At 49.2% G+C, this 27,468-nt stretch overlaps 2 protein-coding genes across 8 annotated transcripts; both read right to left on the bottom strand.

Moving 5' to 3' along the window:
* Positions 1-10,132: 10,132 nt before the first annotated feature.
* On the bottom strand, positions 10,133-15,646 carry FAM174C (family with sequence similarity 174 member C). Of its 2 annotated transcripts, none has more exons than XM_075037768.1 (3): positions 15,319-15,646; positions 14,794-14,955; positions 10,133-14,199 (listed from the first exon to the last, which is right to left on the bottom strand). In XM_075037768.1, exons 1-3 carry the CDS (start codon positions 15,597-15,599, stop codon positions 14,196-14,198), a joined length of 447 nt encoding a protein of 148 aa, XP_074893869.1. In that variant the 5' UTR covers positions 15,600-15,646; the 3' UTR covers positions 10,133-14,195. The 2 variants fall into 2 exon arrangements, with proteins under 2 accessions (XP_074893869.1, XP_074893870.1); XM_075037769.1 differs by having other exon boundaries at positions 14,794-14,910.
* Positions 15,647-19,063: 3,417 nt separating this feature from the next.
* Positions 19,064-24,542, bottom strand: CIRBP (cold inducible RNA binding protein). 6 transcript variants are annotated; one of them, XM_075037767.1, is made up of 8 exons: positions 24,398-24,542; positions 23,432-23,540; positions 23,233-23,339; positions 22,702-22,840; positions 22,525-22,609; positions 22,331-22,395; positions 19,867-19,971; positions 19,064-19,688 (listed from the first exon to the last, which is right to left on the bottom strand). In XM_075037767.1, exons 2-7 carry the CDS (start codon positions 23,532-23,534, stop codon positions 19,967-19,969), a joined length of 504 nt encoding a protein of 167 aa, XP_074893868.1. In that variant the 5' UTR covers positions 23,535-23,540; positions 24,398-24,542; the 3' UTR covers positions 19,064-19,688; positions 19,867-19,966. The 6 variants fall into 6 exon arrangements, with proteins under 6 accessions (XP_074893868.1, XP_074893867.1, XP_074893866.1 ...); XM_075037766.1 differs by having other exon boundaries at positions 19,069-19,688; positions 22,331-22,398; XM_075037765.1 differs by lacking the exons at positions 19,064-19,688; positions 19,867-19,971 and adding an exon at positions 21,164-21,906.
* Between the last annotated feature and the right edge of the window lie 2,926 nt (positions 24,543-27,468).

The raw sequence follows: 27,468 nt of genomic DNA, 5'->3' as shown, positions 1-27,468 counted from the left end.
ACCCGCTTGCAGCGCCAGACAACATCCATATCTCAGCTATCGCCAGCATTTCCAGCCCAGCCATCAGGCGTTTCATGGCTTCCGAAGTCGATCCCTCCCTGTTCCCGGCCGGGTCATTCGGGAGCGTTTGGGCCATTAGTGGCAGCAGTCGCCATCTGCCACGATCCAGCCCCTGCGCCAGGAAACTCTCTGCCTCGAAGAGTCCATGCCAAAGACCAGAGATTCACATGGTTTTATATATGTTCAAATCATCACAGTTTGAGCACACAAAAAGGAACCAATTCCTCGCTCCCCCTGCCTACCAAAACCAACGGTATCCTGCAAACTCCCCAGGCCCTAAAAGGGGATTTTCCCTCCATGCCCAGTTTCGCTGATGCCGTGGGGTCCGATGAAGGGTTCAGAAGAGCCCGACTCGTGCAGGGCAGAGCACGGGTGCCCCCTTTGTCCCGTCCCACATGCACGTGCCAGGCTCCGAATGCAGCACCAGACCTGTTGGCAGCCACCAAGGAGCTGGAAACCAGCCCAAAAACCAGCTGGTGCCCAACCGCTCCGTGGTCGGGGAGAGGGGCTGCCCGGGGGGCTGCTCCATGCAAGTCCCTCAGCATCGGCTGAGATTTTTTTCCTTCCTCCTTTAATCTTCTAACCGCTGTGAAACTGGACTCTTTGACTCGCCTGTTCTCCTCCTTGTCCCAACAACTCAGCCCGGGATCAACGCCTGCCCCCAGCGTAAAGGGTGAGGAAGCAGAGAGGGTGCATCGGCTTCACATAGCAAACCGGCGGCACAGCAAGAATGAGAGGATCTGGGGCTTTACCTGGTAGACCCCTGCCCAAGCTCCGAAATCGACCCAGGACCCCCCCACTCCCCAGTACTGAGCATCGCCCGTTTCTGCTGCGGAGGCTGCAGACCTGGCGGTGGCAGTTGGATGAGACGATCGTTGCAGATCCCTTCCAACTGACCGATTCTACAGCCCTAAACAGTCTCCCAAACGGGGCATCCTTACAACCGCAAGGCTTTGAACCAAGAAAACGGACAACCTGGAGAACTGCCCCCAGGGAAGCATCGTCCCCCCCCGTGAACGCAGCAGGGAGCGCGCGTGCCCTGGCCCAGGCACACCGACCCAGGCGGGAGAATGCACCGGCACAATCCGGGCGTGCCGGTTGGCATTCCCGGCTTGGCCAGGTGTTGGTGGGGTGTGGCAGGCAAACTGGGGGGGTGCTGGGGGCAGGGCTGTCCCTGGAGACCCCGGGGACCCCTCGGCACAGGTCAGAGGTGCGATGTTGGAGCTGCCTGCAGAGCCTGGCAGCCCCCCGCCAGCGCCGTCCGCTCCAAACACAGCTCTAGGAAACCTGCCTGCGCGATCGCTTGATAAGCTCTCCCATTTAAGAGAGACGAGGCAGGACTGGTGCTGCTCCGAGATCCTTTTCCCCCCTCCCTTCTTTTTGTGGATTTGCATCTCTCTTTTGGGCAGCTCCCGTTTCCAGCACAGAAAGGGCTCTGTTCAGGTCTCCCCCCTCCTTTCCCAGCAATTGTTATGTTAAAATCCCCAGGACATGTTTCTGCAAAGAATTAAAAGAGGGTGAGGAAGAGATTGTTTTCGTCAGTGTCTCACTAAGTCTCTGACCTTGAGCGTGAATAGAAAACAAGAAAAAAGGGACTTTATGCTAATATCACTCACTAAGCACAAGGGGGAAAAATAATAACGGCAAATGAAGATTATGAATGCAAATCAACTTAATAAAGAGACAGGGTCTGTGCAGGAGTCTTGTTTTGCTCTTGTATAGACGACTTGCATTGTCTGGTTGCGCTGCACCCCAGGTCTAATCATTACAAATTATATCAGGATAGGAAAAGAAAAGAACAGGAAAGGTTTAATTCTTTAATTATGACATTGTTCATTTCCCCTGCTCATGGCTGTTCTCTTCAAGAGGCCTCTCACACCAGCCCTTCGCAAGTAGCTCAAAACTCATCTCCCTCAAGTTAACTTCCAGCCATTTACTCTCAGAAATCAGCCCATCGCCACGCAGGTCCTGCTGTGCCGGAGCCAGATCCCGGGCTCCGGACCCCAGTACCACGTTAGGGGGGTGCAGCTGGTCCCGCAGGTACAAGGGGACATCACGTCTGTGCTGCTCAGAGCCCCGTCTCCTCCACAGCCAAGGCACCAGCAGGAGAAAGCCATCACCCAGGCCAGGTCCAGGAGCCACGGGACCACCCTGCTCTCCAGCCAGCCCCTTCGGCAAGGCTCTGCCTCACGCACATTTATTTTTTTCCTTCCCTTTTCCATTCTCTCATTAGCCTTTTCAGCTGAGGCTGCCACACTACAGCATGGGGACTGGCTCTCAGCATCTGTGCGCAGAGCATCCAGCATAACAAAGCCCTGATCCTGGCAGGGATCTCAGGCACTATCATAACACCATCATAATAGCTTTAAAGCAGCGACAGCACTGACAAAGAACACAGTCACGCCAGCCTTGTCCGCATTCAGATCAAGAGCAGCAGCGGGAACCCGCTGGCTTCTTTTGAGTGGGTATTTGTTTACACGCAGGGAAGTTGCGATGGAAATGGCTGGGGCTGGTCCTCGGCGTGGCATTTCCAAGGCTGCGCGAGTTTTAACTGCCTCTTTCGACTCTCTAAATGCACCTTCACCACGGGTAAAATGCTGGTAGACAAAGCTCTGCTTTATAAGAAGTAAAAGCCTGAGCTCAGACCCACATGCGTTAAGAAAGGTCACTACCTTGCTGGAAGATGCTGAAAATCCAGGTCCACATGAAAAGGTGATCCCGTAGCTGCTATTGTGTCTTCCCAGGTGCTGTTAAATCACCCCCCGCAGGGCAATGTTTGGGGCACAGAGGGTGCTGCCTCACTGGAAGTTAGGAACGGTTTTTCTTTCTTCCACAAAAGAAAAATCAAGGTCAATTCTATTTAAATTAGCCTTACATTGACCTGGGAGATGAAATCAGGCCCCAATTCAATTTAAAACTGATGCCCTGCTCACTATAAATCCCACTGGGCTAGCTGAAACCCAGGCAGAATTAATTTCTGAACTGCCAGGGCCTCCAGCACCCAGCTCCCTCCCCAGCCCTGCTCCTCTCCGGGGACCCAGCGCGTCTCCGACTTAGAATAAACCAGGACGGTTCCCCCTGTGCCCACGCTGCCGTTTCAGGCTGCCTGCAGACTCAGGGCTGGCACTGCCCTCGGGATTTGCTTTTAAACTTGGCCTAAATGGGTTAAAGAATTTGTGGAGTGTTTAAATGAGAGCAAACCCTCCAAAACCCCACAACCTAGGGAGCAGGGACCTCACCCAGGGCTGAAAACCATTCCTCCAGCTCTGGGTCACACTTCTCCATCGATGCCACAGCAGCACAAGACATGGCTGGTGTTATCTTCATCCCACAAACACCCCCCTTTCCCTCCCCTTCCAAACAACAACCACAAGAGAGTTTAGGCTGGGAACGCAGCTCTTTAATCTCCAGCAAGCCTTTGACAACCTGTCTCGTCCTGGCTTTTAGCTGCGTGAGAGCTGTTCGCTAATGGAGCATTAACCTTGGAGAGCTTCTGCAATTACTCCAACACTAATTCTGACAGTTTTTGGTGTATCTGTTTGTTCTTTTGACAGGCAAAAGGAATTTCTTTTTAAAAGCTGTTTGATACATTTGAGACCTTCTGTCCACATTTTCTTTTTTTCTGCTCAAGATGGGAAGGTGGGGGAGAACCAGCGGAGGTAGAGATGCTACCTTCCCGCAGACACCTCGGTATAGGCACAAGTCAAGATATTTCCCCCCCTTCCAAGCCCCTCCCACCCCTGCTTTAAGTCACAGAAGCATTTGGTCTCTCCTGACCTCATTAGGGTAATTAGTAAACCTTTTGAAGCTGGGAGAATGGCTCTGAGCTGTGGGAAAGTGAGGAGAGCAAAGAGCCTCTAAAAGGAGCACGGGTGGATAGAGAAAGGGGGAGTTCAGCGGCGAAGAGGTGACCTGTGGAAACGGAGGGGAAAGGGAGGTGGATGAGGAGCACGCTGGCAGCTTTGCTCCCCTGGAAATCTCCTTAAATCGCCTCTTTTAAGAGGATGGAAATCCAAGTCCTGGTTATCCCGCAAGATGCTGCGGGCAGCCAAAGAGCAGGGAAGAAAAATGGTGGCGGGGCAGGCGCGGGCTGAGACCCGAGGATCTCGCTAAGTTTCTCTGATCTACCACCGCTTCCCTGGATGCCCTTTGGCAAATCAGTTCTCGCCGTGCCTTAATCCTTCCTCCGTGTAAAAAAAGGTTCCCTAGATGTTATTTCCTACGTGGAAAACATACGCTCTGGAGGGAAAGGGCTATCTTTGACTGCGTGCCTGCACGGCTCCCAGTGAAACTGGGCTTCTCTCAGGGACTTCGCATGTTCCTGGAAACACATCCACCCTGGAAGTGGTGCATAACGAACACCTCAGTCTGAAGTCTGATAAGGCAACGGGGACATTCCTGCTGGCTTCAGCTGGAGGAAGAAAGTTATTTTGGTTTGAGCGCTGCTTTCTAAAATGGCCTGAGCTACCAGTTCACACCTGCACGCGCATGCCTGAGAGGAACGGGAACCTTCATTAAGGACACATAGTCCTCTCTTCCTCTAATAAACACAGAAAACGTTTTTCAGTGCACTCATCCAAGCCAGTCGAGAAGCTAAAACGATGACTGTGGAGAAGCTAAAGTTATAACATGGATAAAAACCTTCACTTCTAAAAGAAAAAAGCAGTATCTCAAACCTTTGCTATATTTCACAAAGGCCACAAACCCAATACCTCTCTGCATTTGTCAGAAAGAGGGAGTTTGATGTGGATGTGAGAGAAAAGCAGATTAAAATAACATTGGCAAAAAAAAAAAAAAAAAAAAAAAAAAGAGATCAGAATATACCCTGGTACCAGAGAATTCAAACCAACGCATCCCCAGGTCCCGCTGTGCCTTCAGCTGCACACAATGACTGCCACACTGCCACAGTTCTGCTCATCTTTTTTGAGATTCCCCATTATATGATGAAGCTCCCCAGCCCGGTGCCACAGAGAACCCTCCATCCCTCCAGGAAAACATCACGTCGGGAGTTGCTCCCTGGGGATGCCCTCGGCAGCAGGAGTCGGCGGGAGGTGGGTCAGCCCACCCAGGCTGCTCTGGCACCGAGGATTTCGGCAAGATGCCTCTGGCCTGCTTTGAACTGAGGCAGAAGGTTTAGATTCGATGCACACAAAAGCTGAATGAACAAATTATGACCACGCAGCCTTCAGGGGGTGGGTCGATGCTCCAGAGGGGGTGACGACTCTGGCAGTGCCCGATGGCAGCCGTGGACACGGGACCAGCAGGGACAGCTTTGCAAAACGCCCCAAGAAGACATTGGGGCAGGAACGCCTGGGCACTGCCTCCAGGCAGCGGCTGGTTTAAAGGACCGTGCTGGTCACGAGCAGGATTGACCCGGGCTGAGCAAACACCGGGCAGGGAGAGCTGAAAATCGTATTTGTTGGAAGAGTTGACCTCAGCTGGGGCGTCCCTGGAGAAGGCACTGCTGTAAGGTAGTGCCAGGATAAATCACTCCACTGCCCTGCCTGGGGTTTTGGAGGTAAAGCAGCACCATGCCCCCCCACCCCCCGCCAAAGGGCTCAAAACCCACAACTGCTTGTTTGTGGCATTAATGCCCGTCAGGTTTTTCACTATCAGAAACAGTATTTACATCACTCCTGCCAGAGAGAGGGGGTAGCGTGCGCTCAGCTCAGGTTGAACAATGAAACGATTAGGATTATTTTAAGTACGTGAGGTTTTTTTCCTTAAAAGAGCGAGAGTAATTAACCACCAGAACATATTAGCAGCTTATCAGGGATGCAGTAAATGCTCCATCACTCAGTTGTTTCAGACGAAGGCTGGCATCCTTTCCAAGAGAAACCTTTTAGTTTCACCACACACAAAAAAGGATGAACCAGCCGGTGCTCTGCGGGGGGCTGAGCACGATGAACATAATGGTCTCTTCTAGCTGCAAAACCTGCAAATCTCAACACTTCCATTTCCCGGCTCCTATTAACCAGCAGACGGGAGTGTTACTCTGATTGCAAAGAGAGCAAGAGGATCCCCGAGTGCCGACAACAACAGTTGCTGTGGTTTGCAGCGTGGCAACGTACTGAAATCGGGAGAAGCTTCCAACAGGCGAGGGAGCGAGGAGGCATCCGCCGATGCGGGCGTATGTTCACACACAAGTTCGATTTGCCAGCACTGGAAGCAGCACTACAAACCTCTTCATGCCCAGAAGCCACAGTTACTGGGAATCAGGTGATGTACTCTAACATGTCAGCCCCCCCATTTACCTACATCCCAGAAACTCATGTTAATTAAAGCAGCTGGTAATTGTCTGCAAGCACCGCTACATGGGCAAGGGGCTCTCTGAACCCATAAGAAACCCTGCTGAAGCAAACAAGATCCACAGCAATCCCACAACCCATGGAAGCACTTCCACCGAATCGGACCAGACATCCCCGTTTTCTAGCAATTTCATCTCGTAGGTGCATTGAAGTTTCATCCTCTCAACAGGTATCCTTGGACGTGGGCTTTAGCTCACATCTTTGATCTGGCAATGTAAAGAAGAAAATACTGAAGTGTAACATCTGAGACGTTCATCTCAAATTTAATTTTAGGGACATCTTCTCCCTTCCATGCATGCAGTCACACATTAGCATGCATCAGAAGTACAGCATCCCCTTTAATGTTTACTCATCCTTAGATTGCAAAAATTGTTGTGTGAATTCCTTCTTCAATTAGCTCTGGTACTCGAAAAAAAATATTGTTCCGTTGCCAGTACAGTTATGATCATTTCTTTCCTTTATACTTTTATTCCCCAGTGTAACTTAAAAAGAAAACGCTTCTCCATTCTCCCCTGCAAAGCCCCCTTTAAAAATTTTTAAAACAAAAACAACCAACGTTTCTAAAGGAAAGGCTTTTGTGGCTGAAGTGCCACTTCCATTCACCTTTCCATCATGTAAGGGAAAAAATAAAGATCAGAAGAAGGATTTAGACAAAAAGCCAACTAAGTAAAGCTAATTTTTTATACAGAAGAATCCAGCTAGTTGTGTAGAGGAGCTTTGTTGAGTGGAACAGAAAAGACATCAGAGGAGACTCTACAGCAGGTTTTCAAATATTTCCAGCTACCTTCTCAACGTGCAGCCTGTATTCCACAATAAACACAGAGACACAATTTCAGAGCAGCTCTAGTACCCACAGAGCACTGCAGGATTAAGTCTACCATCTTGTTTGCAGCACTTGGCGAGGAAAACTACCCCAGGCGCTCCCCACAAAGAGCCCCCGGGGCTGGAAGGATGCTGACAGTGCCTTCGGAAACACAGGAGCAAAACTGTGAGCGCAGCTAAAAACGTGTGTGTGCGGAAATTCCACTTCCAAGAGACACAGTCACCCCCGAAGTCCCTAGAGCCGCAGGGCAAGCACATTAGCAATAAATTGAACAAAACGCTTGCAACATCTTACCACGACTACACTCATTTCCTCACTCATCGAGGGCTGCCTCTTGCTGCGTAACACCGCGTCTGCCCAGTCCCACCCCGGGTCGTGGTTTCAAGCACTGTTTGCAAGCCAGCCAGGAAGAAGATTCCTCATTTCTCCTTATTTTACAAATGTGAGATCTAGAGCACAGGTGACCTGCGCGAAGCCAGATGAACAGCAAGAAGCAGAATACAGCTTAAGCCACGACGCTGCCCTTCGGTGACTTCAGCAACAGAGAGCGCGCTGGATGGTCCCTAAGCCAGGGGACGGAGATGTGCCCATGCAGATAATGGCACCTGTTAAAACCGAGCTTCTCTGGGGTACTAGAGGAATCTACCTACTTGGCAAAGAACTCTGAAATCCATTAATGAAACATCCTTTAACCATAGTGAAATGCTATGTCTCTCTCTTTTTTCCTCCCCAGGTGGCTGGAGGTACTTCGAATATCTCTTTCTTCCATACAGCAACCAGAAAACTCACACACAGACTATTGTCCACATGCGCCCCCAAAAAAACCCAACTTTATACATGAACCCTCATTGAAAAACAGGTCTGGGTACAGAGAGCAAGAGAAGTGCTCTTCTACGCCAGCAGAAAGCCAAGAGGTGGTTCCTCCGCCAGAACCCTGCCGCAGAGGTTATTTTGCACTCCACAGAGCACGGCGGCAAGGTACAACGCTGCAGCAGCAAACAGGCTAGTGAAATCAAAAGAGCTTACCAGCACTCAGCAAACGGCCTGCAGTTCCCATTTCAAGGAAGGAAATTTGCATCCAAAGCATCAAGAGCACTTTAACTTGAGTTTAAAATAAATTCAGAGCAGATCCATGCCGCCAGCTTGTGTTTGTGACTGGAATCCCAGCCAGCCCCAGCCTGAGCTTCTCCCCAGGTAGAGACCTCAACGAGAGCCTCTCCTCGGCAGAGGTGATAGCTCCAGCTTGTAGCACAGAAAAGAACAGGGCCAGGAAAATGGTGTGGAGGACAACGCATCTGCAGCTAGTCCAGCACGCACAGGCCAGGGCCATTAGTGCTAATTGGGGCTACCCAACCCCTGAGCCTGAAAATGAACATGCATTTGGTTTGCATCCCGTTGCAGTTCCCAGCACCTCACACGGACCAAGGCTTGAAAGCATGATGCTGTCTTGCCCATATTGCTGCCACGGTGAACACTCTCCATTAGTTCATTAAGCACTGCAGCTAATTTTGCACAGCACACTCCCCAGGGAAAGCCAGGTGCATCCCAAAGGGTGCTGCTGCGGTAGGGTTGGGTTTTCACATGTCTGTGCAACACTGTGCTGCACTTACCGGAGGCACATGGACTGGGAAACACAACTTGAAGGAAAAGGGAGCAAACTCGGGGCCGGGCTTTAGTCCTGCTGCGGTTTATGCCAAGCCTTGGATCAGCCCAAGACAACTCTGCGCTCTGCACAGACAAGCCTTTCCCTCGCAGTAGGGAGCTCCCATGCGAGCAGGGAGCCTACAGCTTAATTCAATCAAATTAGGGTATCTTAGAAAGTTTGTCTGTCCCAGAATCATAAAAAGCCCTCGCCAACAAGTACTAACAGGGCTAGGTTAAATCCAGCTGAGGTAAAGCCAGGGGCGAGAGCACCACCCGCAGCTGGGAGAAACCTTCTCCAGGCAAACAGCTCCCCAAAACCTGCGGCTCCCCCACCCCGAAGCCAAGACACAGCCCCTGAGAGGGCACTTCCATCTCCTTCCCAGAGCTGCTTGAGGGAAGTCTTGCCTTTTTAAGGCATCAGGATTTATTTTCAGCTTCACCAGGTGTTGCCAGTGCCCCATCAGCCGGCATGTTTGGTCTGTGAGTGCCATCTACAGGGTTCCCCTGCTCCCCAGCCCCTCTCCTGCCAGCTCCTAACACCAGCTGCCCTCTCTGCACAGCACAACAGAAGGCCCTACCAGAAACAAGGTTAAACACAGAGCAAATGAAAGCCTCTTAGCTGTGCCATGCTCCAGGAGGAGCGGGCAGCCACCAGCCTCCTGTGCATGGGACACGACCAGAGAGCAGGGTGGCAGAGTGGGACACGGGGACCTTGGCGGCTTCTTTCTTCAGTGCCGCCCATCTACACAGCTGAAATCTGCACAACCACCCTCCTTTGCAAGACGGATGAAAAGCAGATGTTAGTACCAGGGAACGCCCTTAATTTTGTTCAGGCTTTAATTCTTTGCACTGAGGAGTCAGGACATCCCCATCTGGGAGACAGCCTCTGCTTCCTGACTCCCAAATAAGCAAAACGTAACTTGGTTCTTCTGTTGCAGAGAGGCTGGGATCACCCTTGCAGGGATGTTACTTAGTCTTCTGTACAAGAAAAGGGATTAATGTAAGAACAGTGAGAAAGGGAGGAGACTTTAGAAAACTGAAACAAACCCCGAGATGATCAGTGAAGGTGAGCAGTAGGCAATGAGAGAGAAGTATGGAACTAATACACAAACAGCGTTGATAGTGTAACTCTGCTGCCAAGCAGAGAGCAAGGCCATGCTCAGCTAGGGCAGCTGAGCAGAGAAAAGCTCCATAAAAGCACCATCCCATCGGCTCAGCAGCAAGCCAGCCACGTGAGGCGGCCGGCAGAACAACCCCGAATGTGGGCGGCCAAGCACACTGCCATGGAGGAATCGGGTGAAACGGAATGCTTTATTTCACTTGTTTCAAGATACAATGGAGGGGGGATGCTGTAAACGAAAGTAAAACAATCAATCAATACAGGACTGGTTGCTATTTAAAAATAAATCAACAATTCAAGCAGGAGGGTGAAAGACTAGCTCCTCCATTTCTGAGAGCACAGACAACACAATGCACTCAAGTGCTGTTTTATTGACTTCTTGGCAATCTGCTCAGACCACAGGTCCATCTCCCAGCACTTTAGCGCTGCAGATCCCATTCCAGTCACATGTACAAATGAAACAAAACAGAAGCACGTTATTAACAATAGAGAGCTGATGCTCATATTGCTCTCAGTCAATCTCATTAACCTCAGCAGACGGTCCAGTCGATTTGCCTAGTAGTTCAATATCAACAGTAGAGGATTCAATACAGCCCTCCAAGAAGATCAGAGAGGCAATTATGTAAACTTTTGAAATTAGGCTTTGGCTTAAACAACAGTGATTGTTTCAAGCGAACTCTGTAGCAGTCACTTGTGACACACACAGGCTGGTGACTGCACAGCATCGCAGGGAACCCCACTCCACTCTCGGTCCTCATTACCCTGCACCCATCAGCTCCGACACCCTTTTGGCAAGGACTGGCAGAAGCCCCGCACAGGCTAACAGTAAAGGGCAGCCGGAGTCCACATCGCTTCCCACTATTTCCACTATATACCAACACCCTGATTCACTCTGGAGAAAGAAAAGTGCAGCAGTAGCTGGTGAGGCATCAGCCTACCCAGGGACAGACACATGTTCCTCTTGAGCAGCAGCGCGTATTCATACAAGCACAGCCCTGCGCTGATGCAGCCGTGCAGCTCCCAGGCCAGAGCTGTCTCACATGCAGCTGGCTCAGAGCACATGCGTGTCTGTTTGCATCCGTGTATCTAAATCTGTTCTGAAAAACTATCAGAAGATCTAACTGTTGCGAAGAGACCTACTAGGCTATCAACATGGGTATCAAATATGCATAAACTAAAACTATAACTGCAGTAACTACTGAACTGCTCTCTTATTATGCAAGGCTTTAAAAGCCACTATTATTAGCAAGATCCACCCACCCAAAAAGCCTGCACTGGCCTTGCACTTATTGCCCATGGGTGCACTGTTCCACCACTGTGAGGAGAAGCTGCTGTGATAGCTCCAATTTATTCTTCCAGGAGAAATGGAGATCAGTAACAGCTGTGCCGAGCAATAGATTTGTCCTCAAAGGAGTCTCAGATCTGTAATCAGCATCTTTGTTTTCTCCTCTCAGAAAATGCCTTTAACAATGACTTAGAATGGAGCAGGAATGTAATGTCTTGGCCTGCAAAGAGCAAATCCAGACTACCGACTGCTTCCAAGATGCAGGATGCTTCAGGGGAAAATGGAAATAGCCACACAGGGTCATTGATTACAGCTCAAACCTGTCTCCAGCCAAAACAGGATCAGAATAAAAGTGACAGCAATGCTACACTACAGCCCCACAATCACATTTTTATTCTCCACACGATGAAACCCTCCCCTTCAAAGACAGCCAGCAGAAAGACTCTGGAAAACATGTACATGGTGCATAGATACTGGGCTGGCACACCCTCCAGGCCTTCAACTTAATTACCATTTGCCTACACAGTACCAAAATAGGGAACTCGTTATGTGCTCCAGGTGTATCCCTCCACACCTTTCCCTGCTCAAATTCTAAATACCTATTACAGCAAAATCAAATTCTATCAAAATTATTTTCAAGGCAGGACCTACAGCTTGAGATCCCCTCTTTGATCAGAATCATTCAACTGTTAACATTAAAAAAAATCCTCCACTCCTGCAAGGTAAGGAAACTTCAAAATTGCAAAACCCATCTGTCCCATGAAGAGCAGAATGATCAAGTTAATCGCCTCAGATAAAGAAAGGCCAACGAACATGTCAGTCACAACGCTGAGCCAGGGCACATCCATGGACTGAAATACAGTCAGGCTTACCTGGCTTCGGCACAATGGAAGAAACAACTTTGCAGAGACAGTTGAAGAGCCAGAGAAAGTTATCAGCATGTGCATAGACCTGCCAGCCTGTGCAGGATCAAGGAAGATACACTACCATGAATCAAATAAATCAGCTCTCTGATCACCCAAGGGGCAGCAACGGCCAGATTTAGCCATTCCTGCTATCCTCACAGAGGAACACAGCAAACGCTTTCATCTCTGGATCAGCTAAACAAGCAGAAAGTACCTAAAAGAGGCATGAAAGGATACAAATGATATGAAATTAGGGCACATCCAAGTGCTGTGTTCACATGACAGCATTACTAAAAATATATATATATATATTTAAAAATCTTTTGCACGTGTGCAAGACAGAGCTGCCAACACCTGGGGTGACATTTCTCCAGGAAACCTCACCCACTCTGCACTGAGAAACACTGCCGCTCGCACAGGTGAGCGCCAGGATCACACCACTCCCTCAACTGCCTCATGAGGGATTTCAGAGCAGCAGCTAGACCCCAAGCTCCCAGGTGACCTGCAGCAAAAGCATTTGTCCTTGCTACTTGATAAGGATATCCCTTCTGCCCGACTCTTTCTGTTAAGTGTCAGTTTTGTCTCCTTATCTACAGAGGATTTGCTAACCAAAAGAAAGGAGCCATTACTCCAAAGACATTCTCAATCTTCATCTTAAAGGTAAGGTCAAGCAGGGAACTCCCTGGCCTGCAGGGTAACTCCCTTGGGTTCTCCTAACAAAGGCACTACCAGTTTTGGGTGGAAGTGGGACTTAAGGATACAGGTCTGCACTGCCCATAGTTTCAAAGGAAGGGCCTTCCCTTCAAGGCCAAAATGTGCCATGAACAGGAGCACTTTACAAGCAGTTTTCACCATTTTAGCAACAGATCCACCCAACAGTGACCTTCTAACACATTCACGTTTGGTCCTACACAATAAGAACCCGAATACCAACACAATGGGCTGCACAGAAACATCCCAGTTTGCTGGCCTGACAGTGAGACATAGCCTGAGTGCCAGCAAATGGAGTGAAACTCCAGTACCCTTCAAGAAGAGATTATTTCTGAGCCAGAGCTGTTTTCAGTTTACAAATCACAGTTCATAAGGGTTTGGGTCTTCTTCCAGTGACCAGATGCTCAGAGACAGGTCACTCATCACACTAGCAGTTAAGGCTCTCCGACTCAAACCGCAGCACTCTGGCTCTTCCTCAGGTGATCTCTGACAGAGCCAGCAGGAAAAAATCCAGAAGCTTGGTAGACGTCACACATTTCTCTGGTGAACACACCATTGGAGCTGGGCAAAACAGTTTGAACACTCGCAGCCCTGAAGACTACACAACTGATTGCTCTTTTGGAGAAATGCTCCTTTAGGCTAAGTGGCACCTTTCATTTGTAAACATGTCTTTGCTCTGTAAACCCATGTAATGACCTGTATTATCATGTGTAACTGCTAACCCTGCAACTACAAGAAAATTGATGCATTTAACTCATTCCCAAAACTATTCTCTGTCTGAACTAACACAACACTATCCACACCTGCCACTAGTGTAACAGACAACAAGAGCTCTCCCAGCTCATACCAGATCAGAGTTGATTACAGAGACACTTCCTAAAGAAGTGACCTGATACTGCATGAAGGAAAGAGGATCAGCCTGCAAAAGGAATCCACTCGCCCGATACTTCAAGCTCACTGCCACAGTCAGTAGAGAGGGATATGAACACCTATAAAATACTGATAGGCCAGTAGACACAGCTGCAGCACTTGAGTCCAGAGCAGTAAGATTTCAAATGCTGAGCATTCATCCAGGAGTCACGTTTTCCTCAGCATCTCCCTGGGCAGTTAACAGCACCCAACGCAGCATCATTTAGCTTCCAGCTCCACCTTTCCCCAAAAATGTGTGTGAAGAAAACAGGTTTGGTCCCCTTTCCCCTGCCCCAGCTATGGAAGTGTTTGTACTGTTAATAGTCATTAGAAGCAAATATAAAAAATAAAACTCGAGCACTGGTAAGGTGATTCCACTGGACTTGCACCCCCTTGGTCAGTCTGTGCAGTTGGTGCCACTGGTCCCAAATCATCTGGAAAAAAAGAAGACACTCGGCATCAGAGTGAGCCTGTACAACGTGACAGATCACTACCAACCTCAAAACAGCTGGGGGAGCTGAGAGGCCAGACAGCGAGCTACGCTGAGGTAACATTCCTCCTCAGCTTTAAAAAAACATCCTCCAGAGAAATCAAACTTGCTTGACCCACGGGATGAAAGCACATCGCTGTGAAAACAGGAATGGATGCCCCAATGGGACTGTGACTTTTAGCTGCAATGTGACTTGGGAGCAATTCCTAAACTGAAAAAACAGCAGTTTTTGTTTTCCTGTCTAATGCAGGGAGGCTCACACTGGACAGGAGGGCTGTCTCTCCCTCCTACGGGCCTGCTAAACACAAGGCACAAAGCAGTGCTCCAAACAAACCGGGGTACGTCCCTTTCAGTGCACTTGGTCAGCAAATGAAGAAAGGCAAGATAAAGTCTGTGTGCCAACATAGAGAGACCACACACAGAAGTTTAATTTATGCAGATCTGGTTATAGGATCTGTGCCAAAGCTCCTACGTCTTTAGAAAAGGAGTCTCTCAGCCCCTCAAGAGGAAAAGAGAAGCACGCAAAATACCCGCTTACCGCCTCAGATTTCTTGTTTCAAACACTGTGTCCTCGTCGCTGTCGAACGAGGCCATCTCTATGTTCTCGTCGTAATTCGACAGAAGGCCGTATTTCTTCCGCTGAGGTTTCTTCAACCTGAAATGAGTTTTGCGCTCATTTCTGAGTCCCTCTGACCTAGGGCTGAGGGACACAGAGAGCGCAGGGTGAGTGTGCTGTCACACGACCGGTTTGCAGGGAGACGGGGCCTTTATGAGTCAAAAGGCAAAACGAATGGGACCGGGAGACGTTTTATCGCTGCTAATTACCTTCGGTAATTAACAGCGACGTGAATTTACAGCAGCATTTCCCACACGCTGCCAGAGGGACGCACAGGGAAGCACAGCCCCGGCCTGGCAAAGGGAGGGAGGGGGGGATCCAGGGCAAACGGGGCACAACCCCAGGGCCCGGGGGGGGGACACGCGGGGACCGGGACAAGCAGGGGCACGGCCCCGGACCGGGGCGGGGGGGGGGGGGGGGGGAGACACCGGGCCGGCCCGCACTCACCGGAACGCCCGCAGGAGGAAATAGAGCGCGGCCAGCAACGAGAGGGCGCTCAGCACGTACACCGCCCGCTTCAGCACCGGCAGCCCCGATCCCGCCCACAGCCCCGACCCCGGCGGTCGTTGCGATGTCGGCGGTGGGCCCGACCGCGTCCCGTTACCCGCGGCCGCCCGCGGCGCCTCCGTGGCGTTGAGCGGGCTGGGGGTGGCCGGAGGAGCGGGGGTGGCGGCCCGGGCGACGTGCAGGAGGAGGAGGAGGAGGCAGAGGGGCCTCGGCCGCAGCATGGCCGGGCCGGACGGGGCCCGGTGGCGCGGAGCGGCGAGCGGCGCCTCGGCGGGGCGGACGCAGGAAGGCGGCGGGACGGTGCCGCGCGGCGCAGGCACCGGCCGGGCCCGGCGGAGCCGCACGCAGCGTTCCGGGGCAGCGCCGTTCCGGGCCGGCCCAGGGCGCGCTCCCCCGGGCCGGCCTCGACCCGCCGCCGCCGCCGCTCCGCCTCTCGGGGCGGCGGTTTCCCCCTCGGGGCCGCCGTTCTCCCCCCACAGCTGCCAGAACCTCCTCAGGGCCACCATTTCCCGCTCAGGGCCGCCGTTCCTCCCCTCACAGCCAGACTCCCTCCCTCAGGGCCGCCATTTTCCCCCCTCAGGGTCGTCACTCCCCTCACCTCAGGGCCATCATTTCCCCCTCAGGGCCGCCCTTCCCCTGCCACGACGGCAATTTCCCGGCCAGAGGCGAACACTGCTCGAACCACGAGCATTTTGAGCATTTTGAGCATTTAACAACCGCCTCATTTCTCCACAGGAGCTCAGGACTGACCCGGGGCGGGGTGTCTGTCAGCCACCCCGAAGCACAGCTCCACTCCCCCCTGCGAGCTTTCCTTGAAGAAAAGGGACTTGAAGAAAAGGGAATTTTGGCTGGAAATGGGTCACCCCCAGCAGATGTCACATCGGGTCCACAGCACCCGAGCACCTTTCCCACAGATGCAACTGGGTTTTGCATCCAGCCCCCGCAGCTAGCTCTGCCCTCAACCCAACCCAACAACAAATCAGTAATGCAGTGCTGTAATTAGCAATGCCAAAATAATAGCACCTCCAACTAGGCCTCTGTTTTTGCACCTATTAATTATTTCTGCCTGGGTTTAAGCATCTAGGCATCCTATTTAGGAAGGTCTCTCAAATAATGCTTTGTAAGTATTTACAGTTTGACTTCATTTAAATGTCACCCAACTGCATTTTTACCGCAGGTTTCTCACTCTCATGCCCCTATATTTAATATCATCCTCACTGGTGAATTACTACATACAAAAGTGTGTCAGCTGATTTCTTTTTTTAAACCCTATTCACTTAGATAATTTGGAAAAGGTTAAAAAAAGAATAAAGAGTAGGTTTCAGGAAATAAGCTTGATAATCACTCCCATTCTGCATGCAGGAATGCCCCCAGGGTTCTTGAGGACTAAACGCTGCACAGGGAAATTGTGATGGCTCTTGGGCAGCAAGCACCCTGCTTGCTACCTTACTAAATTCCTTTGTGTCTGGGACTCCCCAGCAAGAGAAAACATTTCTTAATAAGAGCACAAGTTTTTAAAGCCGGCTTTACCCATTAATTTAGCTCACTTATACCAGCTAAGTGTCTGGCCTCCATCACACCCGTCTGATCTGGAGAGCCGATTCAAAGGACAACACAGCAGGAGCACATGAGCAGTGGCTACGCCTCGGTAGGTTGGCAAGCCACCACAGCCTTCCTTAATAACCAGGCTCTACAGTGTGGACTAGAGAATACGCAATCAATTCTGCCCTTCACACACACTGCAGCAGTAATTGTTACCGGGGACAATACCCACATAATTTCTTCAAAGGCGCTTAGACTACATGAGCAGATTTTGCATAATACACTGCTCTTAAAAGACTGTCCTTTAAGTGGGGCATAGCATAACCAAAAGCCAGAGAAGTATCAGTAAAAAAAATGCAGGGGAAAAGCAGGATAAAGCAATCAAATGTATTATTTTAACACAAAAAGGGTAGGCAGGAGAGTAGCAGAGACCATGAGAAACCCTCTTACTGCTTTCGCTATCACACTGCAGTCTCCTGCCTCATTGTCTTCAAAGCTGCCAAAAATACATTCACACCCGTCAGCCTCTCTAGGACTATAAATCCTCCCTGTTACTGAGCTGCCACATTTACAGGATTTCACTGAGAACGAGACCTCATTTTTCATGAGCATCAGGCACAGGCATCGATTCAGTTTGAGCCAAGTAGGTTACACTGGGTCTCTCCGGAAGGCAGCGCTCATTTTGGAGCCCTGTGCCAGCCATCAGTCAGACCAATGGGGTAATGGAAATAAAGTAATTTAAGCTGCTTCTGCTCTGCACTGTAACACGGCAAGACATGGGTATAACATATCAAAGATAACAGCCTGAAGGGCAAAGACTTTTAAGGACAGTTTGAGTTCGTGTGATGTATTGGAAAACATCCACCACTACTCAGGAGAGTTCTTATAATCTGTGGCATGCAAGAGATGGAGTCAAGCACCAGCTGGAGGAATTCAACAACTGGCACTCCTCTGACTTCATTACAAGCCAGGGACTAGGTAGCAAGTGAATAAAAAATTAAGAACAGATGTTCTACACATACAGAAGAAGAAGAAAGTGCTGTTTGTCTGGCTAGTTTAACTTGATGGTCCATTTTAAAGATGGGACAAAACTGGGCACAAGAAAATGCCAATCCAACAGAGTTGGGGTTAGGAAGTTTGATCTCTACAGCATACCCCAACTAAACACAGACGGCTGAAAATTCTCCCAGTAACTTTAGTTTACTGGAAAGCAGGTAAAGGTTAATAGACCAGAGAAAAGTGAAGTATTTCATCAATACCAGAGCGCAAACTTACTGCAAGGAAACCCAAATTCCCTTGCTCTGTGCCTTACCTGCCCTTCTACAGAGCGAGTAAAACTCCATCTTTGGTGTCCAGCACCACTGCAGACAGCACAAGCCCCACAGGAGGTCAGCTACAAGAGCCACAGTTGTTTGGATGCAAGGCAGGGCAACCACAATTACAGCAGTTAACAAAACAGCAATCAAGATCCTTAGTTAAACAACCCAACCCAAGTGTTTTAACTCCTGCACAGAATACTCTCTGCAGAATACAACAGACATTGCAAATAAAAGGCAACATCTGCTAATTAGGGAAGATGGCACTAAGTCTTTTATTAGCCATTCTATTCCACAGAGTCAAAGGAATCAATACAAAATTGCAGCCTCTGCAATTGGTGGCTTTTTCGCCTTTCATCTTGGGCTGAATTTCCCATTCACACATACCAGCAGGGTTTGTTCTGACTATGCAGCTCCTCTTTAGTCACGGGCAAATGTTTTATAAGTTTTAAAAAATTGCCAGCTGTTAGGACTGCACTTTCTAACTCATTCAAGCAGCTCACACTTCGCCCCATCTGTACAGGGCACCTTCGTGGCATTAATCAGATTGGTGAAACCAGTTACTATCCTACTAGTACTATCTTACCAGCCTTTTTAAAGTCTGAATGCTCCCACCATCCATCTGAAGCTTCCAACTGCAGTACTCAAAAGCTGCGTGGCTGGCTCAGTACTGCTTCAACACTTGCCTTGTTCCACTTCTCATCTCCAAGCACCTAACAGCTTTCACCTGATGAAGTTGCTCTACTAGAAAATTCCAGGACATAAAAAAAAAAACTTTGCAAACATGCAGCTACTTCTCTAACTAGCAGAAACATCACATCTCAACTTTCATCAGCAAAACAGTTTTAATTACTCTAGTGTGTATGGCAGGAAATCATTCATTATCCAAGCTCATAAAAGCTTTAGCATTTAAGTGCAAATTAGACTTTTTTGTTACCATTTCAACTGGCAGCAGCAGATTCTGTGCTACACAAACACCAAGTCCTTATGTAATTGCTCATCTGACAGTTCCCTCCAGATGTAGCTGCTTCACTACTGAAGTTCTGCAGATGTACAAACTTAATGTATTAGGCCAACTTAATTCAAGGTTACAATGATGCAACTGAATTTCTTCCTCAGACTTGCCCTTAAAGTCAGGTTACCCTCTCTGCCTGCCTCCCTAACCAGAACTGCATTGGTTTATTTTGTACTTTTCACTGGGCTGTACACCAGATAACTAGATTTCTATTGTATGCCTTGGCTACAGTCTAATATTCTCATGTTTCCCCACAAAAGTACTACAGAGATTCATTTTTTTTTCCACATTCCAGTATTTTATTCTAGCTTAATTTGACTTATTTCCTTGTTCAATTGACCTATATAAAAATCAGTAACAACACTGCTCAAAGCTCTTCATCTCCACCACTCCAGTCAATGGCTGTCCTTCTTGGTCTTCTCTGATGCATTTCATTGCTGAAATAAAATTAAGACAGTGAATTTAAAGGCAGAGAAAGCCTACGGGAATTTTGACCTAGAAACTACTGGTCAGACTTTACCACTTAAGAGAATAGTACTGGGAAACAGTAACAGAGCCAAACCTTTTGGTTCAGGAAAAGCTATGGGGGTAGGAGGCAGACTGAGGAGATGTTACCTGGTTGGCAAACTCCTGTCTTGGTCCTGCTTCCTTGGAACGAGTGCTCTCCTTCCTCAGAATCCCCACTCAGCTTCCACGTCGAGTGTCCATCTTCTCTTCAGCCTGCCAAAGCAAAGATGCATTAATAAAAATATCAAACAGAGACTTTACATTGCCACCCACCTCCCCCAACACAAGTCACATCATATACGAGGGTTTCACAAGCCATTCGCTGAACCCATCACATCACAGAAGCACAGTCTGGGAAAACTGTTCCAGGGCTGGCTGATGCCTTTGATATGCCAGCCAATGTATCATTTGATCCCTAAGCAGAGAGTTAACCACTTTGACATGGCTGCTTAGGAAGTGTGGGCTATGGGAAAAAGTTAATGGCAACAAGTAGGATGGCAAAGAAAGCTACAATTAAAGTGAGCAACTTAATGAAGTCTAGGAAGATTCTCAATAGATGAACACATATCAAGTCAGGGAATTCGTTTCCCATCTTGCTTCCATACCTACTAGCAAGACATGACTGCATGCCCAACTCTGATCTGTGGAACTGAAGTTGTGCCACAAGCCAAAGGTTGCATACGGCATGGGTTAAAATTTTTCCATCAGTTGACCAAAATTGTCAAAGGAATATTTCACAGGTACATTAGACTTTCAAATGAGCTCTCAACAAGAGGAAGGATGCGGACATGAGCAAAAGGAGTTACCTCGAATTACAGGACTATTTCCACATATGAACTAGCCAAGAGAGCAGCTTTCGTCTCAGAGGTTTCTGTTGGAGGCACAACACTTCTTTTCTCCAAGGACACTGCAGTTTCCATATGCTAGCAAAGAATTCTTAGAACTTGTAAGGCAATGACAAAGCTAGCTAATTACGGCAATTTACCTACCATTGAACACTCTTGTCAAGCTAGTAACTAGTCCAGTTACTAAAGGACTGACTGATTCTTCACTACAGCTTTTCAATGTAGGCTATTTCAGTATTTTAAGGAAACATCGATTATCCTACCTAACACTAGCGTTCCCTCGACTTCTGACTTCAGCTTTGAGTATTAGAACATCCTAAAGTATGTACTTTCAGTCCTCTGCCTCTAGACAAGTTTGACTATTCTTATGTGAAAAGTATGCTGACGAATTCACATGTCAAGACTGATTAAGATTAAATTCTAGCAACTGGTCAATAAATCTGGCTTGCTCTTACACTATCACTAGTCTTCTCCTTTCCTCTGGCATCCTCTATTACTTAAACTGTTCTTCATCTTCAAGGATTGTGTTGTGCAATGAAATGTAAATGTCAGGAGCAGAGTTCATTTCAGACGGTCTTTTAATAGGCTTCGTAAAGCCAAAGAAAACTGTATACAAGAATCCTTTACCACTTCAAATACAATATCAATGGAATATGCATATTTCTTCCAGTAAAAAAGGACAATATAAATAAACATTTTCAAGAACCTCTTTTATGGTAAGTTTGCAAGTCTATTTCTGGGTAATTTACATCATTACAACAGTAAAAATACCGTTATGCAGGTTGAACATACAAGCAAGTTTCTCTTTAGATATATCAAGGTGGTTTGCCTTCCAATTTGTACCCAGGCTGCATTCCTACCTTGCTACACTAAAGGAATGTTACAAAAGACGAAGGTAATGCACTTAAAAAAAAAGTCCACAGCTTGTTCAGCTTCCAGTGAACATTGAATTAAAGGTCCTTTCTATCTCAAAAGAAACTGAATTGGGGCCCCAACTTCACAACTTTAAAAAAAAACACCTTGGCTCATCATGAAGGATAAAATAAAATCTGAAGTGCTTTCAAAAAAGATTAAAAACACTTGAAAGCAGAGCTTTCTTAAAGAAAAGTCTAATCAGACCATCTTATATCAGAAGCTGTCAGGCTGTGTTTGACAAGATTAGAACTGATAATACTACAAAAGTGAAAATACAAGTAGATGTACTACACAATAACGATTTCAGCGAAGCTCCAAAAATCTTTATAAATACAGCCATTGGAAGGACGATCTTGAGTCAGGAAGGATTTTTACTCGTTGTGTGTAGCTGAGGACAAGAAGCAGGCACAATTGTAAAGGCACTGAAGCATAGACAAGTTCCAGCATTTTACTCCCTTGCATTATTTCAGAAGCTAGTGCTAGTTCGCTACACCGTAAGAGAACTCCCCCACCCTTGATTAAAGTTTGTTAGGGCATCCGAGTTTTGTCTTAGTCTCAAGCTCGAGGAATGTATTTTAAAAACTTGCTTTGCCTTAGATCCAAGCAACTCCTACACATGCATTACAAATTAGAAATTTAAACGGCACAACCACGTCCAAAGCCTGGCAGATTGGTTCTTACGGGCAAGAACAGAAATAGTGGTACAGTCCAACTGAGCCTTACAGTATTTCCAGACTCAAGTACAGGGTCAGAAGGTTTAGAGAGTTCCTACAGCATACGTACTCATCATTCCCATTTGAACCAAGACTTACCGTAACTGTCATAGCTGTCTCTGTAGGACCCTCCTGAAGACCTGTCACCATAGCCACCTTGACTCCTGCTGTTAAAAACATTCAGGTGCTTTATATTTGCTCAACTGTTTCTGGAGCCTACTGACATTTTTGTCAAACAGGCAACGGGCTTAAGGAGCTTTGCAACAACCCACCAGTGGTTTTAATGGCTTTACCTGCTATTATAGTAGTCTCTGGAGCCATTATATCCTCCACTTCTGGAATCAAATCTGCTTCCGCCATAGCCTCTGTCTCCACCTCCTTGAACAGACACCAGATCATGGGGTTTTTTTAAGCATTCTGACAAATGCCATTACCGCTTCAGGCACTGCAAGTCATTCATGCACACTTACCTCTAGAGAAGCCACGGCCCCGACCTCTGCTGCCACGGAAAAAGCCTCTGCCCCCAGAAGACCCCCCTCTGTAGCCACGAGATCTATTCTCTGATGATTTTCCAGCCTGATCAACTCTGATCTGACGTCCATCTACAGACTAATGAACAGAAAGAAATAAACCAACTTGATATTTAAATAGCAAAGCACATATACAATGAGTTACACACCTTCACTGTCAGCTAGGCAGTATCAGAACTTGCTAGTTTTTACAGGTAGGTTTTATTTCATGTCAGATCTAAGCCAACTACAGAAGTAAATTGATATTCAAACAGTATATACATGTATTCTTATGAACAGTAACTATTTTTCAGACATGCAAGTTAAGTCACAAAACTTTAGCAATTTATATTCTTTATTATTTATGCAATTTCTAGGTTTTAAAGACACTAGTATTTATCCATTTTTCTACATAACATTGAACAGACACATCTTTCACAGTTCTCTTACTATGGTTTAGAAAATAAAGAAGCTGCTCCAAAGCCTCCTTACCTTTCCATTCATGGCCATCATTGCATCTTTAGCATCATCTATGTTTTCAAAAGTAACAAAGCCAAAACCTCTGGATCTCTGAGTCTCTCTGTCTTTCACCACAACGACTATAAAGAGGGGGAAAAACAACAACTGCATCAGCACCTGTGCAATCTAACAAAATTAGGGAAATCATCACAGCTTGGTACTGCAATCTTACCTTCAGAAATTTGTCCATATTTAGAGAAGACTTGTTCCAATGACTGCTCATTGGTGTCAAAACTCAGTCCACCGACAAAGAGTTTCCCCTCATCTGATGCCATTCTGACCTGCAAAGTCAATATATCCCAAGTCAGTTTCTCAAAAACATACTCCCACAACGTCTGAAAGATTAACTGGTTATAACCTGACCAATAATCTCACGTTCTTGCACGACGCATACCCTCAAACTCCAGTGAACTAGTGCCTTGTATTACAGAAGAATACCCTATAAGCTGGCTCCGGACCAAGCGCCTTCGCGGGGGAAGCGGAGCCGCAGACGGGGAGCCGGGGACCCAGGCCCGCAGCGGGACGCCAGCAGAGCGGCCCCGACCACACACGCCGCCGGGGCACGGGCAGGTTCTGGAGGCCGCCTCCCAGGCGCTCGAGCCCCGACACGCTCCCTCCGCAGGCCCCGCCGGCCGGTGGGGACTCACGGCCCCGGTGGGGACTCACGGTACCGCCGGCTCACCGGGCCGCGGCCCCAGTTCCCCTCACACACACACACACACCGCGGGGGGGGGGGGGGGGGGGGGGCAGGGCGCATGCGCGCCCCGCGGCTCCGACCCCCGCCCGGCAAAGGACCCCCCGCCCCTCCCTCACGGCCCGCCCACTTGGCGCAGGCGCAGTCCGACGCCCCTCCTCCCGCCCGCCGCCATTTTGCACGGTCGAGGCTCGTCGCCATTTTGTTTCCGAGGGCGCATTTCACCCCTCCCCTGGACCCTTCCCCCCCACACACGGCAGACAACCGGGACAGCACCCGCCGGCCTCCCCGCAATCCCTGCCGCGGGACGGGCGTCCCGTTCGGAACTCCCCAAGGTAGCAAGCCCTCCGTTCCTAAGACACATTTCCTCGAGCTCTGGCGCTCCAAGCCTCCCCGGCCCGGCCCAGCCCGGCCGCAGCCCGCCCACGGCGGCGGGCGCCTTACCGGTGCCCTGGAGGTGCGGGGTCCACACAGCACTTCAAAGCTTCAGCGCGATGTACGCTGAGGCTGGCGGGGCGGCGGCTTATAAACGCCCGCGCTGTGTCCCGCCCACCTTATGAATATGCAGATTAACCCCGGTGCAAGGCGGGGCGACTGGCGTCACCAAAGCGCCGCCGCCGCTGAACCACCTGATTGGGCTGGATGTGTTAATATTCATGAGCCACGACGGGGGGCGAGGGGAGGAGGGAGCGAAAACAAAAAAGCTGCATTACTCCCCCCGCTCCCTCCCCTCGCGTGGGGGCGGGGCGCCGAGGGCGGCGCGGATTGGTTGGGAGCGCGGAGACCGTTGGCCGGGAGAGCCCCTGTGAGAAGAAAGGAAGTGGAGGCAGCTGATTGGCCGGGGTCCCCCTCGCCCCGCCCTCCCTGGCGACCGGCCCGCCCGGGGGGGCGTGGCCGCGCTGCCCCAGTTTCGCGCCCTTCTCGGCAATGCGGCGGCTGCTGCAGACAAAGGGGCCGCCTGAGGGGGCCGCCGCCATCTTGGGCGGCGAGCGCTGCCTGCCGCCGGCCCCGGGCCTCAGCTTCCCCGTTCCTCCCAGGCCGTCCTCCGGCCATATGCTACCCGCACCGGGCAGGCCCGCTCCGTCGCCCTGCGAGCCCCCGCCAGGTGCGGCCTGCCCGCCCGTCAGGGCCCTGCCGCCTCCTCTCTCCCCGCCTCTGAGGGAGGCGGTGAGGGGCGGCCTGTCCCCGGCGCATCAGGGCCCGGAGCCCCGCAGCCTGCAGAGGCCCTGGCTGTCCCCACGTCTCCCTAGGCCTCGGCATTCGCTACCAGAGCGTGGCTTGATGGCATGGCGGTAGGTCCTCTTGTCCCTGGCAGACCCAGAGTCCCGTCTTCGTCACCCCCAGGCACGCACAGCCTTGGGACTCCCCGGCAAACCCGCTGCCCCCAGAGCCGGCACAGCCTCCCGGGGAGGCCGCCTTCCTCTCCCTGCCCCGCAGGGTTAGGCAGCAGTTCCGCCTTTCCCGTCTCCTGTGGCAGCGCAGGGTGAATAATCCCGACAGCGAGGCAGCCTCTTCCTTTGAAGTGTTGTGCTGGTGCCTCCACACCCCCACACATGCTTGGGAGAGCACGGCACAATGAATGCAAAAAGCAGCCCCATCGCTGGTTCCAAAGCATAAATGGTTTTGTTTAAAAAATAATAATAAAAGGACTTTGCTCAGCCCATTTTCTGTTGAAATGTTTAAAAGCCCAGCCTGGGGTTTTTCTAAGGTAAGAATGTCTTCAGTGTTTAAAACTTCCTTATTGAAAGAGGAAACTCTCTGGCAAAGATAAACACATGCCTCTGCAAGGGACTATGTTGGTTTAAAAAGCCCTAAAAATAAAATCTGTCAGTTTTTCACACAATAACTACAGTCCTGTCTAGAAAATGCAGAACAGTATTTTAAAACATCTGCGAGGAAGAGGCGCACAGAAGGAAAACAGTGGTGTGCAGAGAAGAGCTGAAGAAAGGGTGGAAGAAAAGGAGGCAAGGACAAGTCTTTGGAGGTCACCTCATCTGTCCCGCTGCCTGGAGGCAGGACCGGGCCACATCAGCTCTGCCTCAGAGAAACTACTTGGTAATTTCCTTTGCAGTTTGCAGCAGGAGGAGTGTGCGCACACACCTGCACACCCGCGCGCACACACACACGCACCCTGCCCTCTCTCCTTCCCTCCAGTCACCTCTACAGTGCTCAGAGCATTCCTGGTCAGAACAGGGTTGCGCAGAATAATAACACTGGAGTTATTTAAATCAGTGCTGTTTGTTCACAGATAATGCGATTGATTTCCTAACTGAGAGCTGAGACAGAGTAAGAAGAAACGACAGTGAAATGCAAAGTCTTCTGCCCACTATTGTTCTGTAAAAAGCAGCGAGTACCCATTCTCTGCCTTGAAGAGTAAGGAAGTCGGGCTTTCCCTCTGTGATTTGTTGTTATACCTTTTGGGGTCTACAGGAAAAGGCTTGTTTTGTACACAAGTGTGTATAGTAATTATGAAATACAGAGGAATCTCGGTATTGCACTCTGCCTGAATCTCAGCTGCTGTACACAGAAAAATAGGTGTTTCGTTACTCCTCAGCGTGGCTCTCACAACAGCATGCTGCCTGCGGGTTTTGTGTTAGGGTGCTACAGCAGCAGCAGTTTTGCAAAGCATACGGGGCCGGCAGGGACAGCACACTGCAGCCTCGCGCTGCCAGCTGCCACCAAAGTGCTCAGAAGCGTGTAAAAAACCCAATATTGATGAGGTACCAATCTAATATGATTATTATTTTCTTACTGTGAAAAAACTTACTAACTTTCCAGTCCTGAGAGCAAATTAACAATATTGAATAATAATAATAATATACATTTTATATATATAAAATTAAGTGTATCTGATATGTTTTGCAGTAAAAGGAGAAGAAAAAGTTCGGCACAGAAAATGTTAGAGCAATAGTTAAAAACAGGATGAAACTGTGAATAGAAGGATAAAGTAGTACAATATTTTATGCAAATGAAAAAACTTTCCTGATTTGAGGAGGATATTTCAATTTTAAACTCTGGGTTTGAATTATTGAATAAGCCTCGGTTATTTTTTAATTCTACCTAATTTTGCATGGGGCTGCATGGTCCATCAGTGCACACCGGTCATGGCCCGGAGGAGTGAGGAGGCTTGTCTGCCGTTGGAGACTGCAAATCAATTTTTGCCCTTCAAGAGGGAAAAAGCCCAATCCTGAGCTTGTGTCCCCAGCATTTTGATTAAATTAGAGACTCATTAACGTGAGCATTTCTGGTCCACGATGAGGGCGGATAAAGTGACCTTGATGCACGGAGCCATTTTCCAAGCGGTGCAAGCGACAGCAAGGACGGTCGCCCTGGGATGCTGGAGGGGAGGAGCAGTGCCATGCTGCCGGCCTGTTCCAGAGACCCTTGGTACTGCAATCGTTAAGGGACAAACAGTTTTTAACTGTTTTTTTAACTCCTCATGCAAAGCTAGCGCAGGTTGGGTGTTTTGAAAATAGCACTGTTAACCTTCCCCTGCTGCTTCAGGGGAATTTTAG

The sequence above is a fragment of the Buteo buteo genome, chromosome 10, assembly GCF_964188355.1.
Source record: "Buteo buteo chromosome 10, bButBut1.hap1.1, whole genome shotgun sequence".
NCBI classification, from domain to species: domain Eukaryota; kingdom Metazoa; phylum Chordata; class Aves; order Accipitriformes; family Accipitridae; genus Buteo; species Buteo buteo.
The sequence above is the reverse complement of the archived record's forward strand: the minus strand, read 5'-3'. Positions and strand labels throughout refer to the sequence as shown.